General features: G+C 42.7%; 1 protein-coding gene across 1 annotated transcript in view; it reads left to right on the top strand.

Annotated features, from left to right (window-relative positions):
- sspo (SCO-spondin) overlaps window positions 1–16,514 on the top strand; it is a 188,788-nt gene that overhangs the window by 85,390 nt on the left and 86,884 nt on the right. Inside the window, exons 72-82 of the mRNA XM_061714052.1 lie at window positions 42–136; window positions 242–291; window positions 1,918–2,091; window positions 2,828–2,998; window positions 6,874–6,953; window positions 7,973–8,142; window positions 10,317–10,363; window positions 11,130–11,330; window positions 12,358–12,528; window positions 13,591–13,791; window positions 13,915–14,014. Of these exons, the coding sequence (XP_061570036.1) occupies window positions 42–136; window positions 242–291; window positions 1,918–2,091; window positions 2,828–2,998; window positions 6,874–6,953; window positions 7,973–8,142; window positions 10,317–10,363; window positions 11,130–11,330; window positions 12,358–12,528; window positions 13,591–13,791; window positions 13,915–14,014 (1,460 nt within the window). The remainder of the gene's footprint in view (window positions 1–41; window positions 137–241; window positions 292–1,917; window positions 2,092–2,827; window positions 2,999–6,873; window positions 6,954–7,972; window positions 8,143–10,316; window positions 10,364–11,129; window positions 11,331–12,357; window positions 12,529–13,590; window positions 13,792–13,914; window positions 14,015–16,514) is intronic.

Raw genomic sequence — 16,514 nt, 5'->3', positions numbered from 1 at the left:
CTAATCCCAGCGCTGTGACTCACTGTCCCTCCTGTGCTCAGGACGGAGTCTGTGTGCCGGAGTCTAACTGCCGCTGTGACGTCGACGGAGTGCAGTACAACCCTGGAGACACCGTCAGCAGAAAGTGCAGTAACTGGTGAGAGCAGTCGCTTCGCTTCAGAGGCTTTTTGACTCATCAATAAATGTGCATTGCTGGTTTATTAAAGATAAAACTGATTTTAACAAACGTTTACATTTTCAGCACATGTGAAGGAGGACGGCTGGTCAACTGCTCTCAATTCAGCTGCAACTGTAAGGAAAGTCCACTGACTTTGTCTTTATTACAACCAATGCTGCATTTTGTTGAGATTTCGCTCTTTTTCCTTTGTGTGACATCCTTTTCCCCTGATTAATGTGCATGCCCATATTTAAGTGAACTAGAATACCGTATTGGCCCGAATATAAGACGACCCTGATTATAAGACGACCCCCTCTTTTTCAAGACTCAAGTTTGAAAAAAGACTTTTTGAACACCAAATTCAATTTTTATACAGAAAATAACTATAGTACATCTGAAACAAATGATTATAACAATATATTCAAGAGAAAAAGCACATTATTTTGCCTCATTCAAATCATCATCTTGAAGTTTGCATCATAACTTCTCCTCAGCTGCCGGTTAACCTGCTGATCTTCCACCCACTTTTCTCCAGATTGGAGAAACTATGTTTCTCCATTTTCTGTCATCTCTTCTCTTATTTTCTTCTCTTTTCTTTCTTACCGCTATTTTTCTTCTTCGTGACAGGGGTTTGCTTTGTACGGGAGAGAATTAGGGCCATACAGGAGAAAAAATACTTGAGAGGGGAAGGGTTTTTTTTTTATTGTGCACTTCGAGAAAAAAGTCACAATGTCGTGAAAAAAGTTGAAATGTTGAGATTAAAGTTGAAATACAATTTCAAGAATAGAGTCGAGATTTCGTGAATAAAGTCAAAATTTCGAGAAATAAAGTTGAAATACAATTTCGTGAATAAAGTCGAAATGTCTCAAAATTGTACTTCAACATTATTCTCGACATTTCAACTTTTTTCTCGAAGTGCATAATGAAAACAATATCTTCCTCTTCTAAAATATTATTTTTATTTTTCTCCTGCCTGGCTGTAATACCGTATTTTCCGCACTATAAGGTGCGCCGCATTATAAGGTGCACCTTCAATGAATGACGTATTTAAAAACCGTTTCCATATATAAGGCGCACCGCATTATAAGGCGCACTAAATATCTGGTAAAATACCGTACTATAGTGGCTGGGGTTGAGTTACGTATCTACCTGATGGAGCTGCGCTACAGGAAATGCTACAAAATCCTACAGCAAATACAAAAAAAAAACCAAGCAGAAAAGTACCGTATGTCAAACTTTATTAACAAAATAAAAACCAGCTTTGCTCCGTCTCGTCAACGTCGCTGCTGTTGTCTGGAACGTCTGTGACGATTCTGACGTTTTTAGCGCCATTACTTTGGCGACACCAACTACATTACCCACAATCCCCCTGACTACAGTAACAGAAATTACCATAATGATCATATATAAGGCGCACTGCATTATAAGGCGCACTGCTGGTTTTTGAGAAAATTAATTATTAGGTGCGCCTTATAGTGCGGAAAATACGGTACTTCCATAGCTTTGGCCTGGGGAGTTAAGTTCAGCATTCGCTTTAAAGATATCTGGCGCCATCTAGCGGTGTGAATGGGTATAACATCTAGATCACGAACGGAAGACGACCCCCACTTTTTCAGTCTTATTTCAATGCAAAAAACACTGTCTTTTTTTGGGGCCAATACGGTAGTCTGTTTAGGTGTGATCAGCAGTGACGGTGAGGTGCTGCAGGACAGCACGGAGCGGTAAAGTGAGTCTCCCCTCCTTGTCTTCCTGTGTTAAAGCTGATGGCCAGTGGTCGGGGTGGACCCCCTGGGGCCAGTGCTCGGTGTCGTGCGGGGCCGGTCTCCAGTCCCGATACCGGTTCTGTTCAACTCGCCAGCAGCAGTCCAGCAGTGCTCCGTCATGTGTCGGCCCTCACCGGGAAGATCAAGTCTGTGTCGGCGGCCCATGCGACCGTGAGTTGGTTTTACTGCAACAAAAAGATCCGTTGGGAGTTATTCTAGAAAATGACATTTGGACCTCTCGTAGTAACAGCACAAGACACATGCTTTTATGCACTTGAACAAGCAGGTTCAAATGTTTCCTGATGAATTGAACACATTTGAGCAACTATTGAAGTTACACTAGTGATGGATAAGCCCTGAATGCAGGCATTGTGATGTAGAATTGTCAAATTGGTCTGATTCACCACACGAATCGGCACAGATTACTTTTGTAATACTGTATTTGACCCGGTCTTTGTACATTTTGACCGTATAGAAATGTTATTCTCCTCAGTTGTGTGAAATAAGACCTGGAAACAGGCATTGTGGCATAGAATTGTCAAATTGGTTTAATTCACCGTACGAATTGTTACAGATTACTTTTGTAATATTGTATTTGACCCAGTCTTTGTACGTTTTGACCGTATAGAAACGTAATTCTTGCCATTGTAAGAATGAGATGTACCTGCTGTACTTTACTGCTCTTACTTTCTAACAACTTGTGCTTTTTATTATTTTACCTATTTTCTTATCATTTTATTTCCTTTTATTTGTTATTTACTGTGTAATTGTGTCTTGCCGCTTTTAATGTTGATGTAAAGCACTTTGAATTACCTTGTGTTGAATTGTGCTATACAAATAAACTTGCCTTGCCTAGTTGTAATGTCCTGGGATGTCGTTGCTCTTCCTCTGCATCCTCTCTCTTCAGGAGATGGAGGCTGGAGTCAGTGGAGTAATTGGACCGATTGCACCAAGTCCTGTGGTGGAGGGATGCGGAGCCGGAGGAGAAGTTGTGACAGCCCGGCGCCGGAGGGGGAGGGGAACTACTGCGAGGGCTTGGGAACCAAAGTCCTATCGTGTAACACTGACCACTGCCCCGGTACGTTGGGGGGGTCGGGTTCACTGTTGTTGTGCCACATAGGGGGCGCTGTTCCAGTTGTCAAGAGTTATTAATAATTTTATTCAACAATTATTAATAGTTAATAAAGTAGACTATTTATCAGATTGTATTATCAAAATGTCCCGCCCCCCGCCCCCCCCCCCATCCCCGGTCATCCCATTGCTGCTTCCACTTGGCTACGTGGATGTCTTCTGTGTGCTGCTGATGCCCCCCCCCACCCTCTGATCATCCCGTTGCTGCTTCCACATGACTGCTGTGTGCTGCTGACTCCCCGCAGAAATCAGTCTCAAAATAGGGCTTATTTTGCAGGGTAACAGTAAAGGCTGTTATTTCTGCAGGATAATGTTGAAGGCTCTTAAAGCGGCACTATGTAACTTTTCCACCTTAATATCATATTTCCAGAGTCATTGTGATGGTACATCAACTGTCATGGTCTGAGGGGTCTGTATCACCTTCACTGGCACTATGTAACTTTGAGGAGCATGGTAGGAACCCTGCCACACTAAAAAACTACACATTTTTACGGCTTTGACTGCTTTACGGCACATACGTCACTTCCCCTTCCTTCCTGATTCGTAGTCGAGACGAAAATGGGCGGGGCTTGGAGCGCAGCTCCGCAGAAGCTGGTAACCCGTTGCTGTTGTGGCTGCAGCAGCTCCACACAACAGACGTGGGGAAAAGATCACTAATGGTTTAACTTTTCACCGCTTCCCTGCTCGGAGGCAGAACCACGGAGGCCGGCCAATTATCTGAGATAACAAATTAAAAGAGTAAAAGAGTCGTCGGCTCCGTTGGATCGCGGCTGTAACGAGTCCGACCAAACATAACGTTCCTCAGTAAACAAACAAACACTCACAGACCGGGGTCGGATCATTCAAACGGGTTTTATTCCCCACTTCTCCAGCTAAACGCAGTTGTTGGCCAGCTCTCTGCGGTGCGATTAATTTTGTTGAGGAAAAAATATTAACTATTTGATTTGTAGCTGCAGAGGAAAAAAATAATCTCACGAGGAAAAAAAAATATTGCTCACGCCTCGGAGCCTCTTCAAAGCAGTCAAAAAAAAAGAAAAGAAAAGTAAGAGTAATACAAAACATACTGTGGGAGCATACAGTATGTTTTGTATTACTCTTACTTTTCTTTTCTTTTTTTTTGACTGCTTTGAAGTTGTACTATTATACTAATTAATTGAAACACATGGCGAGTCAAACATTTACCAAAGCAGCTACCAAACACTCCTAAACAAGGTAGTAAGACGTGGGTTGTGCAGAACTGCGGCAGTAAATCCTTCTAAAGAGTGCAGCTCCGACGAGGAGCTCCATTCTTTAGTAGGGATTTCATATGCATCCAGACTGTTAATAATCATTATTTTCTCCATATACCGCTCCCTGGCTTCCTTGTTTAAGGTATCCCTGTAAATTCCAGTTCCTTTCCAGCAGTTTAACATCTTTTTTTTTGCGTTATGTCTGTTCACTTGGTGAAACAGAAAAGCGTCCCGTCTTCTCTCAAAACAAATGCAGCGACGGGACAGGAGTTTTCCGGCAGTACGCGCTGGTGCTCATGGGAAACGTAGTGTTCTTTCTGGTAAAACACTACCGCTTTTGTCCAAAAGATGCCGCCAAACTCAGAAAAGCTGAAAGTTACGTTGTGCTGCTTTAAATAGTTCGGCTCTAGCTCTGTCAAACAAGCCATTGTGACGAAATATGTGCAAAACAACACAAACAACTTCTCTCATTAAAATCAATCAGGATTTATTTACATCCAGGTGTCAAGCAGTTGGAAAAGCGACACCATTGAATAAATCCTGACGGCAAACTACATTAAAACATAACACTTCCATAAAGAATCAACAAGAATAAAACGTTAACTGCATAAGGAAAATAAATCAAAACAGTAAACACGTGATACAAAACTTCTGACCATCTGTGTCTCCAGACAACTGGCTGCACACGGCCGGCAACGCATTTAAAGATGGCGGCGCCCTCGTCACCACGTGTAATGAGACAGGATGACAGGGCGCTGTATCTAAAACCACGGATAACTGGCGAAGATGGCGCCACAAAATAAAAAAAAAATAATGCCGGTAATTGCCGGCGTTACACAGTAATATACATATGGTAAACAACCTTAAGCACAAATTTAGCTCTGAACCGCTCTAGATTAAACTGATCGCCCCAAAACACAGCCTCACGCTTCCTCGGTTCCGGATTGGGAAGGACTGGCATTCTGCCGGGGTTTCCAGTCCGAGGCGGCCTCGTTTCCAATTCTGGAAAGAAAAGGGACAGTAGCTGCAGCAGTGCCTCACGCCGGCTCCCTGGTGCCGGTCCACGGATCCTCTACACGCTGCCTCGCTGCGCACCGGGCCGGTTCCGTCCATCGGAATGGCGGCTCGTCCGTCTGTGTCGCGGGGCTGCGCGGGCCTTCAAGGGTCCAAAGCTGGAGCTCCTAAGGCGGATTCTGGTCCACGCTGGCGATCATCCCTGGAACGTCACGGTTCCTGGAGTAGGAGAGTGCTCGAAGAAAAAGAGGGGGTTTAAAGGCAGAAAGAGTCAAGAGCGTAGCGCTCTGGTATCGGATCTTACGCTCGGCTCGTTAATCCAGGTCCCGATTTACTGCCTCCCCGCCCCAGCTCTCAGGAAAAATGGGGAGACGTGGTCCAGATGCGCTGGTCGACAGAAGTCTGTCCTGGTTGCTGGGCTGGGAAAGAGATGATGGGCTGGGGAGAAACTGAGGTTTTTGCGTTCCGCGGGCTGCGAGAGGGCCGTGAATGCCTGGCCAGTGATTGGACGCGCAGCCTTCAGGCGCCGCCCCCAAGGCACGTTGGTCTTTGTAGTTCTTCACAAAGCGGCCATTTTAAGAGGCATTTAAAGTTGATTTCAGATATTCACAAAGTGTTCAATAAGAGTTCACTTGACCACATGATGTAGTCCAACACCATCATCCGTGTTGACTTTGGCTCCCAGCAGACGAGACTGGGTTCAGGTTCAGGATGAGATGGATGAATATTTTTTTTGATTTGAAGTGATTTTTTTTTTTTGTTTGAAGTGAAAAAAGTTTTTAAGTCTTTAAGTCTTTTTTATTGAATCATTTTGACACAAACATCCCACAGGGGGCGGATGCTTCCCCATTGGTCAGTGGTGTGTCTACACCAACATCTACAGCCCCCCGACTTTGTCCAAAATGGTCTTGTTTGTTACATTACATACATTTTTTTGATTGAAGTGAATTTTCTTTTAATTGAAAATATATTTTTTTGATTGAAGCAATCTTTTTTTTAATTGAATAATTAAGAAACCTATCTACCACCATAGAAAATGAATGTCCTTCCAGTTTTGTTTGTTTAAGTTCTTAAAAATGTACATTACTAGACATCAAAGTATACTGGTCCAAGAGTAGTATAGTCATAGTTCGTGGGTTTGTCCTCCTTTGAGCTTTATAGAGCCCAGTTTCACAGACAACTAAGTTTCACAGCACTTGTGGATGGAATCAACAATGGGAGGTGAATCCTCCTCATTAAGCATCAGAAAGAAGTCTAGAATAAGCAGAGCCGGCTAGGGCTCCCACATTCACCTGGATAGGACTCTGATACAATACAACTTAGTTTAACTGTTTACATGAACTATGAACAGAAAACCGGGGTCACCTGCTGCTGCTAATGTGGAATTAATCATAAAACCCAGTCAAAGGTTAAATCAACGAGTTACAACATAATCGTACCAGTGAAATCAAATAAAATTGGCTCTCATGTGGTTGATAAATACGATCCAGTTATTCCAAATTTTGTAAAATATGTCCCGTTGTGTTTTTAGTTGGAAGGTCAGCTTTTCCATCCTAAAAATCTCTGTATTTTTTTCCAGTGGCTCCGTGTTCCCAGGTTCCAGGCACGGCGTTCAGCAGCTGTGGGCCGTCCTGCCCGCGGTCGTGTGACGACCTGGCGGTGAGTAACCAGGCCGGGCCCGACTCCCCCACAACAGCCCCTCCCTGACGTGTTTGTTTGTATTATTTAGGATCCCCATCAGCAACAGCATTAGCTATTCTTCCTGGGGTCTGACATAAACACACAACACACACATTAACACTTAATACATCACAAACATACATTATACATGACTAACAAAACAATAATAGACACAACTCCCTTAATCACAAACAACACAGAGGAACTAAATCACCATCATTCTCAGACATAAATACATAGAATATGAAATCAAATAAAACACCTTCATGAACAATACCTGCCTGAAATGACCTTATTTTAGAATTCTTGACCACTTTTCACCTTTATTCTGATAGGGTTTACACTACCTGTAATGCTATTCAAACTTCATTCTGTTCCTTCCAAATGTCAAGTCATAATTCATTAAATTTGAAAATATATTGTTTCAACTGAATCTTAAAGCATCATTAGCCGCCAATACTTCAAAGTCAAAGTAGCTTTATTGTCAATTCCTCACATGTCAAGACATACAAGGATTCGAGAGGACGTTTCCCACTTCCCTCGGTGAAACATATAAAGTGCGCAGGCACAACAGAAAGACAAGACATACTTGCTGTTCAATCTCAATATAATACTAGTATTAATATGTTGCATAACTACACAGTCATATCATTCATGCAACAGCTCAAAAAACAGTTTTAATGACATTAACCCAAATCAATATCGGAATCTAATCGGATTGAATCAAACTCTGATAATTGATTCTGAATCTTAACAATCTGAATCGAATTGATTCTTGATATTTTAATCGATTCCCAGCCCTACAGTTCTCACCCTTGGTAGTATGTACCTCCTTATGATGTAATTCTTGTACTGTAACATGGTGATAAAATGATAGTATAATCTGTGATTATGTGTGAGATCCTGTCACCAGTATATTCCTCAGAAGATGAGGAATATACTAACAATGGATGTAGGGGTGTAGTTGTTGGTAATGACCCAGCTTCCCTGTCTCCCAGCACTGTGAGTGGCTCTGTGAGCCCGGCTGCTACTGCACCGAGGGGAAGGTGCTGTCGGCCAACGGCACGGCGTGTGTCCAGAGGGAGGACTGCCCCTGCCTGGACCTGAACACTGGACGCAGGCTGGAACCTGCAGAGATCACCCAGGCCCCTGATGGATGCAATAACTGGTCAGAATACTACACATGCATAGGGTTGCCACCTTTCAGAAATACAAATAAGGGACGCCCCGATTTCAGCAGCGCAAAAAGAGGACATCCCCAAAACTTCTAAATTGCACTCAAATTTATTTATTTTATATGAAAAAACAAAATGCTTTGATTTAAAGTTTTTGCTTTAAAGCGACACTACGTAACTTTTCCACCTTAATATCATATTTCCAGAGTCATTGTGATGGTACATCAACTTCCAACAGGTTTAATGACACCTCTGTCATGGTCTGAGGGGTCTGTATCACCTTCACTGGCACTATGTAACTTTGAGGAGCATGGTAGGAACCCTGCCACACTAAAAAACTGCAAATCGTTACGACTTTGACTGCTTTACAGCATACGTCACTTCCCCCTCCTTCCCGATTCGCAGTCGAGACGAAAATGGGCGGGGCGTGGAGCGCAGAGCTCCGCAGAACCTGTTGCTGCGTTGTGGCTGCAGCAGCTCCACATAACAGACAAGGGAAAAGATCCTAATGGTTTAACTTTTCAACGGTTTCCTGCTCGGAGGCAGAACCCCGGAGGCCAAGTATCTGATATAACAAAGTAAAAGAGTGAAAGAGCCGTCGGCTCGCTTTGGATCGCGGCTGTAACGACCAAACACACAGTAAAGCATGATTTATGGTTCTGCGTTAAATCGACGCAGACCCACGGCGTAGGGTACGTGGCGACGCGCAACGTACGGTGCGTGTCGCCGCGTACCCTACGCCGTAGGCTCTGCGTCGATTTAACGCAGGACCATAAAGAGCCTTAAACCACAAACACTCACACAGACGGGCGTGGGATCAAAACACGGGTTTTATTCCACCACTCTCCAGCTAAACGCAGTTGCTGTCCAGCTCTCTGCGGAGCAATTAACCCCAATCTTCAGATAAAAAAACTAGTTTGTTGAGGAAAAAATATTAACTCTATTTGTAGCTGCAGAGGAAAAAAATAATCTCACGAGAAAACAAAAATATTGCCCACGCTTCGGAGCCTCTTCCACATAATATAGCAGTCAAAAAAAAGAAAAGAGAAGTAAGAGGGATACAAAACATGTAGTGTATGTTGTACTATTATACAAATTTATTGAAACACATGGCTCTTAAGGGATTCAGGGATCTCTTAGGGATTTCATATGGATCCAGACCGTTAATAATCATTATTTTCTCCATATACCGCTCCCTGGCTTCCTTGTTTAAGGTATCCCGGTAAATTCCAGTTCCTTTCCAGCAGTTTAACATCTTTTTTTTTGCGTTCTGTCTGTTCACTTGGTGAAACAGAAAAGCATCCCGTCTCCTCTCATCAAAACAAATGCAGCGACGGGACAGGAGTTTTCCGGCAGTACGCGCTGGTGCTCATGGGAAACGTAGTGTTCTTTCTGGTAAAACACTACCGATTTTGTCCACAAGATGCCGCCAAACTCAGAAAAGCTGAAAGTTACGTTGTGCTGCTTTAATAGCATTGAACTTGCATGACTGTACAGACAGCCAATCATATTAGCAACTGAAATAGCCTCCTATGCTACGTATGTTCACATCAGCCTAGATGTAATGTATGCAGGTAAATATAAATATAGCTACAGGTGAAGGTCGGAAAATTAGAATACGGTGTAAAAGTTCATTTATTTCAATAATTCAACTTAAAAGGTGAAACTAGTATATTAAATAGTCTCATTACATGCAAAGCAAGATATGTTAAACCTTTATTTGTTATCATTTTGATGATTGAATTGTTTATTGATTTCATAAAATATTCTAATTTTTTAAGATTTTTTATTTGGGTTTTTCATAAACTGTGAGCCATAGTCATCAAAATTATAACAAATAAAGGCTTGAAATATCTCACTTTGAATGTACTGGGAAATAATATATTTGTTTCACCTGTAGTTGAATTTACTACGAATTCATTTTTGCAATATATTCAAAATTTTCCGACGTTCACCTGTATATTATGACATCAATAAATAAGAGCATAATATATGTCCGTATTGGTTCAATGCAGAACGCAACTTTTAATTCCCAATTACAGTACATAAAAAATTCCGTATTTAAAGGGACGGGTGGCAAGCCTACACATGCATAGAACCCCACCCCCCATAAGAAAATGTTTCTTTTCCTCTGTGTGCAAGCATGTCTGCCGTTTCTGTGTTTCAGCACCTGCCACAGTGGGAGGTTCAACTGCACCAGGAAGCTCTGCCCAGGTGAACAATCACCACCACTAATAGAGTAGCTTTACTTATTTAACTGAGGCCACGTTTACACGTAGCCGGGTATTTACGAAAACGGATATTTCCCCCTCTACGTTTTGGAAAAATACAATTATTTACAAGAACCCGCATAAATACACCGTTAAGGTGCTATGAGCAGCCAAACCTACAGGTGGCAGTGTAACGAGAAGCATAAAGTCTAACTCAGAAAATAACTGAGGAAAAAAGAGGATTCAACGTTTCTTGGACCGAATCATTTGCATTCATTGCCTGAATGTTAATAATATAACTAATATAGATACATACAGCATGTGTTGCCTTCATTAAGGCTTATACAAGACTTTTGTGGCTCCAGACATATTTGTTTTTTGTTTTTTTGGTCCAATATGTCTCTTTCAACATTTTGGGTTGCCGACGCCTGGTCTAGCCAATAGGAATCCTGGAAAATATTGACGGTGGCCAAACTAATTGTAAACACAGGTCGCACTCATGACGCTGGAGACGTTTCTGTTGCATAATGTGACGTTCTGAAGCCTAAATATCCGTTTCCCCTCTGTTTACAAGCAAACGTGAAGACAGAGTTTTTGCAAATCTCCACTTTGGCCGGAGTTTTCAGAAATGATAGTTTTTGGAGACTTTGAGCTTCGTTTTCGTGTAAACGAACAGCCAAAACGCATGAAAACACCACTGTTTTTGCTACGTGGAAACAGGGCCTGATACTACATGAACTGCAGTGAGTATCTCACCTCCACCCCCACAGTTTCAGGCGGCTGGTGCCGGTGGTCCGACTGGACTCCCTGCTCCAGGACCTGCGGGGCTGAGTCCGTGTCCCGCTACAGGAGCTGCAGCTGTCCTGAACCCAAGGCTGGAGGGGAGACTTGTCCCGGAGAACAGGAGCTCCACAGCGGGACTGGGGTTCAGATCCAGAGACAGCCCTGCCCCGTCACCACTTTCTGCCCAGGTAGACCAATTCACCAGAGCCAGGTTCATGAGGATCAGGGTTAGTGAGCAGATAACAAGGTTAGCTACCTCATACCTCCTGAACTTTACAAACACTCAAAAAACATGACAAGAACCATTGTGGAGAGAACGGTACGGACCAGCAGGGCTTGACTTAACGAGACACAAGTACAGACTAGGGTTGCCAACCGTCCCTTGAAAAACGAAATCGTCCCATATTTATAAACTAAAGTCCCGTATTGAGCTGAAAAGGGACGCACTTTGTCTGTGAGAGTCTTAAAATAGTCATAAAATGCCAATGGAAAATGGCATCGAGCTGTTGACTTCATAAGTTGTTTTCTGTTTTACTACAACTGTAGCTACAGTCATGGCCTTTAAGGCACAAATATGTTTACAAGTTTTCTACAGACTTTCTGTTTGCATTTTTGTTATTGCACTAAACATGTGCACTATTACAGAATGGATGTTCTGCTTTCTTTCTATTGTTGTCTATTAATTTATACCATTTTAAATTAAGCAGGACAGGTTTCTGTTTAAGAAAGATACTTATTTTATTCAGTTCATTTTGTTATTTTGTATTAAAGTGAATTGCTGGATAATAATTTGTTTTCCATGTGTTCATGGCATTCAGAAATATGCATCTAATTCAATTCAGGTTCGAGTCAAATAGTTAAAAAATCGCTCACAAAAAAAGAGGCAAAAAAAATTCACCACGCCAGGAAAGGTGAAGCCAATCGGGTTATTTATTTTTCTGGGAGTTGGTAACTCTAGACACTCAGGGCAGATGGGAACAAGGGAAGTCCAGGCAAAACACAGGGTTTCAAAATAAAACCTAAATATAAAAACTGTGACATTGAAATGTGTATGATGAAGCAGAACTGAAGAGAAAGACATTACTGAGAATCTCTCACATATAATAGCTTCAATAATGTCTCTCTTTCTCACTTTTCTGGCGTCTTTTCCTCCCAGTCCCTCATTCTCACACGGGTGCCCAGTTTGGTTATATTTCTCTTGCTCTCGGTTTGCAGTTCACGGTTCATGGAGTTCCTGGTCGGCGTGGTCGGAGTGTGACGGCTGCACCGGTTCATCCACCCGCACCAGGGAGTGCAACAGCCCGCCCGCCAGATTCGGTGGCCTGCCCTGTCTAGGGGAGGGCAGGCAAAGCCGCGGTTGCCATGACAACATCACCGTCTGCTCAGGTGAGCACACCAAGGGATTTACGTATCAAAAAACAGAAGTAGACAGAAAATCACAAGGTTACAAATGAAAAAAGACCTCTGCAGAAGGAAAACACCGTTACAAAACGTGTTGGTATCAGGTTGGAATAATGGTGTGTATGGAAGAGAATTAGGGCCATGCAGGAGAAGAAATATTTGAGAGGTGAAGATTTTTCTTTATTGTGCACTTCGAGAAAAAAGTCGAGAATAATGTTGAAATACAATTTCGAGAAAAAGGTCGAAATGTCGAGAATATTGTTGAAATACAATTTCGAGAAAAAAGTTGAAATTTCGCCTTTTTTCTCAACATTTAAACTTTATTCATGAAATTTTGACTTTTTTCTCGACATTTCGACTTTTTTCTTGAAGTGCATAATGAAAAAAAATCTTCCTCTAAAATATTATTTTTATTTTTCTCCTGCCTGGCCCTAATACTCTTTTTCGAAATTATAAGAGGTTGTGAACTCCGTTTAATTATTTTGTGTAACAAAATCATGGAAGACGAAATGTCAAGAAAAAAGTCGAAATGTCGAGATTAATGTTGAAATACAATTTCAAAAATAAAATCGAAATTTCGCCTTTTTTCTCAACATTTAAACTTTATTCACGAAATTTTGACTTTTTTCTCGTCATTTCTACATTTTTCCTGAAATTGTATTTCCACTTTATTCTCGACATTTTTCGTCTTTTTTCTCGATATTTTGACTTTTTTATCCACATTTTGACTTTTTTCTCGAAGTGCATATTGAAAAAAAAAATCTTCCTCCTCTAAAATATTATTTTTATTTTTCTCATCCCTGGCTCTAATACTCTTCCGTAGTGTGTCTACTTGAGCTGGATAAAAAAACAAGCAGCTAAAGCTTTTCATTTGACTTGAATGAATTTTGCTGGTTTCTGAACGTGTGCACTCCCACATTTCTGTGAGCAGGGACCAGTAACTGGAGTTCTGGGGAAGCACCGTGGTATCAGAGGTTTAACACGTAGAAAAGCGAGCAGACGGGTCTTCCACACTCATCACTCTGCTCTGTGTGCTACATATTTCAGACTGCGGTGCCAGCCAGCAGGAATGGCCCTGTGGGAAGCCTTGTCCCCGCGACTGCTCAGATCTCCATGGTGATGCCGAGTGCCTGGACTCCCTGGAGTGCAGCCAGACCTGCGGTTGTCAGGGCGACATGGTCCTGCAGGATGGAGTGTGTGTGGGCCAGGACGAGTGTCGCTGCAAATACTACAACGGCTCCACTGCCGGTTGAACCTTCTTTCTGTCTTAGTGAAAAGTCACAAGTTCTGAGTAAAATGTGCCGGAGATGAGATTTGTGTTGTAGTAATGTCACTCCGCTGGTCAGTGAGGACGTGTGTCTTACTCGGCAGGTGGACTGGACCCTAGTAACTCATCCTGGGTGTGGCCCGGTCGATCTGATTGGCAGTTTGCAAATCCAGGAGACAACATCATTAGTGACTGCAGAAACTGGTATAGCTCACCATTATAGTTTATTTATATATATATATATATATATATATATATATATATATATATATATATATATTAGGGCTGTCAAACGCATGTTGTCCATAGTTAACTTGCGATTAATCGCCTATTAACCGCACTTTTATTCACACATTTATTCAGAAATTTTTTGCTGTTCTAAATTACCTTAAGATATTTTTTTTTAGGTTTTTAATACTGTTAACAACATGAGAAAGGGCAAATATGCTGCTTTATGCCAATGTTTATTCAGCTTTCCACAAAAAAAAGCTTTTGACCTGAATGTAGTCCCCAACTTTACACTTGTAAAGACTAACTTAAAGGGGACCTATTATGGCATCTAATACCTATTTTAAACAGGCCTTAAATGTCTTAAAAACAAGCTTTTGATTGTTTTTGCTAAATAAATTTGAAATTCAGCCTCTAAACCATGTCTTTATCATCCCATTCTCTAACCTCATTATCTATGCAGGATTCTGAGTGGGCGGGGCTATGATAATGAGGCTCTGTGCTGATTGGCTGCCTGAATGACGCGATCAACCGCTACGAAAAAATGGCATCAGCTCCGGCCGGTGGAGTTAGTTGTGGGCGTGGTTTCACGCATCGCTCCTGTCGTTACGTCATGACAGGAGCAAAATCTTATTGTCTCGTAGATCCACATCACACTGGACGGATCATCCGGGCGGCTGTACAGACACTGCAGAATTTGGTTGCTTTCCTCCTTCTCTGAGTTGGCAGGCTGAGGGGAGACCACTTTATATATGTTAAAGCAAGAGAAAACCTGTTTTTCATAATAGGTCCCCTTTAAAGGTTCAGATTCAGATCACTTTATTTGCCATTTGTGTTAAACACATAGGAATTTGTTACGTGGTAACAGTGTGCGCATTCAGTATTTTTCACATATAAATAAATAAATAACAGACACATAACAGGGGGGGGGGCTGAGTCATTGATCAGCCTGGCGGCTGAGGGGAAGAAGCTGAGTCTGTGGCAGCTTTCACAGCCTTAGGTAGTCTCAGCCTCCTACCAGAGGGGAGGACGGTGAAGAGGCCATGGCCAGGGTGAGAGGGATGATCTTCCTAGCCCTCCTCAAGGCCCTGGAGTCGTACAGGGACTTCAGGGAGGGCAAGGGGCAGCCAATCACTCTCTCTGCACTACAAAAACTCAAAATCTTAACAAGAATGTTTGTCTTATTTCTAGTTAAAATGTCTCATTTTTAGTCAAAAAAATCTCATTACACTTAAAACAACAATTTTCACCTGTTTCAAGTAGATTTTCACTTGAAATAAGTAGAAAAATCTGCCAGTGGAACAAGATTTTTTTGCTTGTAATAAGAAGATAAATCTTGTCCCACTGGCAGATTTTTCTACTTATTTCAAGTGAAAATTTACTTGAAACAGGTGAAAAATGTCAAATAACAAGTAATTTTTCTGGTAATTAGGTTTTTTTTGAGGTTTTAAGTGTAATGAGATTTTTTGACTAAAAATGATACATTTTAACTAGAAATAAGACAAATATCCCTGGTAAGATTTAGAGTTTTTGCAGTGCGCAGAGCGTGTCACTCACTGCAGCTTGTTGATGTCCCTGTAGCTGTAGCGGGGAACCAGGTGATGATGGAGTGGGTGAGAGTGGATTCAATGATGGAAGTGTAAAACTGGGCCATCATGGTCCTTGGCAGCCTGAATTTCCTCAGCTGTCAGAGGAAGAACAGTTTTTTCTGGGCCTTTTTCAGGAGGGCCGTGGAGTTTAGTTCCCACTTCAAGTCCCTGGTGATGGTAATTCCCAGAAAGCAGAAAGAGTCCACAGAGTCCACCTGTGTGTCTCCCAGCACGTGGTGTCGTCAGGGAACTTCAGGAGCTTGACCGAGGGGTGGAGGGAAACGCAGCTGTTTGTGTACAGGGAGAATAGGAGAGGGGACAGAACGCAGCCCTGCGGGGAGCCGGTACTGGTGGACCTGGGGCTGGAGATGCACTTCCCCAGCTTCACCCGCTGGGACCTGTTGGTGAGGAAGTCCGTGATCCACCTCCTAGTGGGGACTGGGACCTGCAGCAGGGAGAGCTGGTTCTCCAGGACGGATGGGAGGATGGTGTTGAAGGCGCTGCTGAAGTCCACAAACAGGAACCTGACGTAGTTGCCTGCAGTATCCAGATGTTCTAGTGCGTAGTGCAGAGCCATGTTCACAGCATCCTCTGTGGATCTGTTGACTCTGTATGCAAACTGCATCCAGCACAGGATCCGTAATGGACTTCAGGTGAGCCAGGACCTTCATGGTCAGGGCGACGGGTCTGTAGTCATTTAGGCCCGTAACCTTGGCCTTCTTGGGAATGGGAATGATGGTTGAGGCCTTGAAGCATGCTGGTATGTGACTGAGCACCAGCGAGGCGTTAAAGATGTTGGTAAACACCGGAGCGAACTGGGCAGCGCAGTGCTTCAGGACAGAATGGGAGACAGAGTCCGGACCGGACGCCTTCCGGGGATTCTGACT

This window comes from Cololabis saira, chromosome 22 (genome assembly GCF_033807715.1).
Source record: "Cololabis saira isolate AMF1-May2022 chromosome 22, fColSai1.1, whole genome shotgun sequence".
Taxonomy (NCBI): domain Eukaryota; kingdom Metazoa; phylum Chordata; class Actinopteri; order Beloniformes; family Belonidae; genus Cololabis; species Cololabis saira.
The sequence above is the reverse complement of the archived record's forward strand: the minus strand, read 5'-3'. Positions and strand labels throughout refer to the sequence as shown.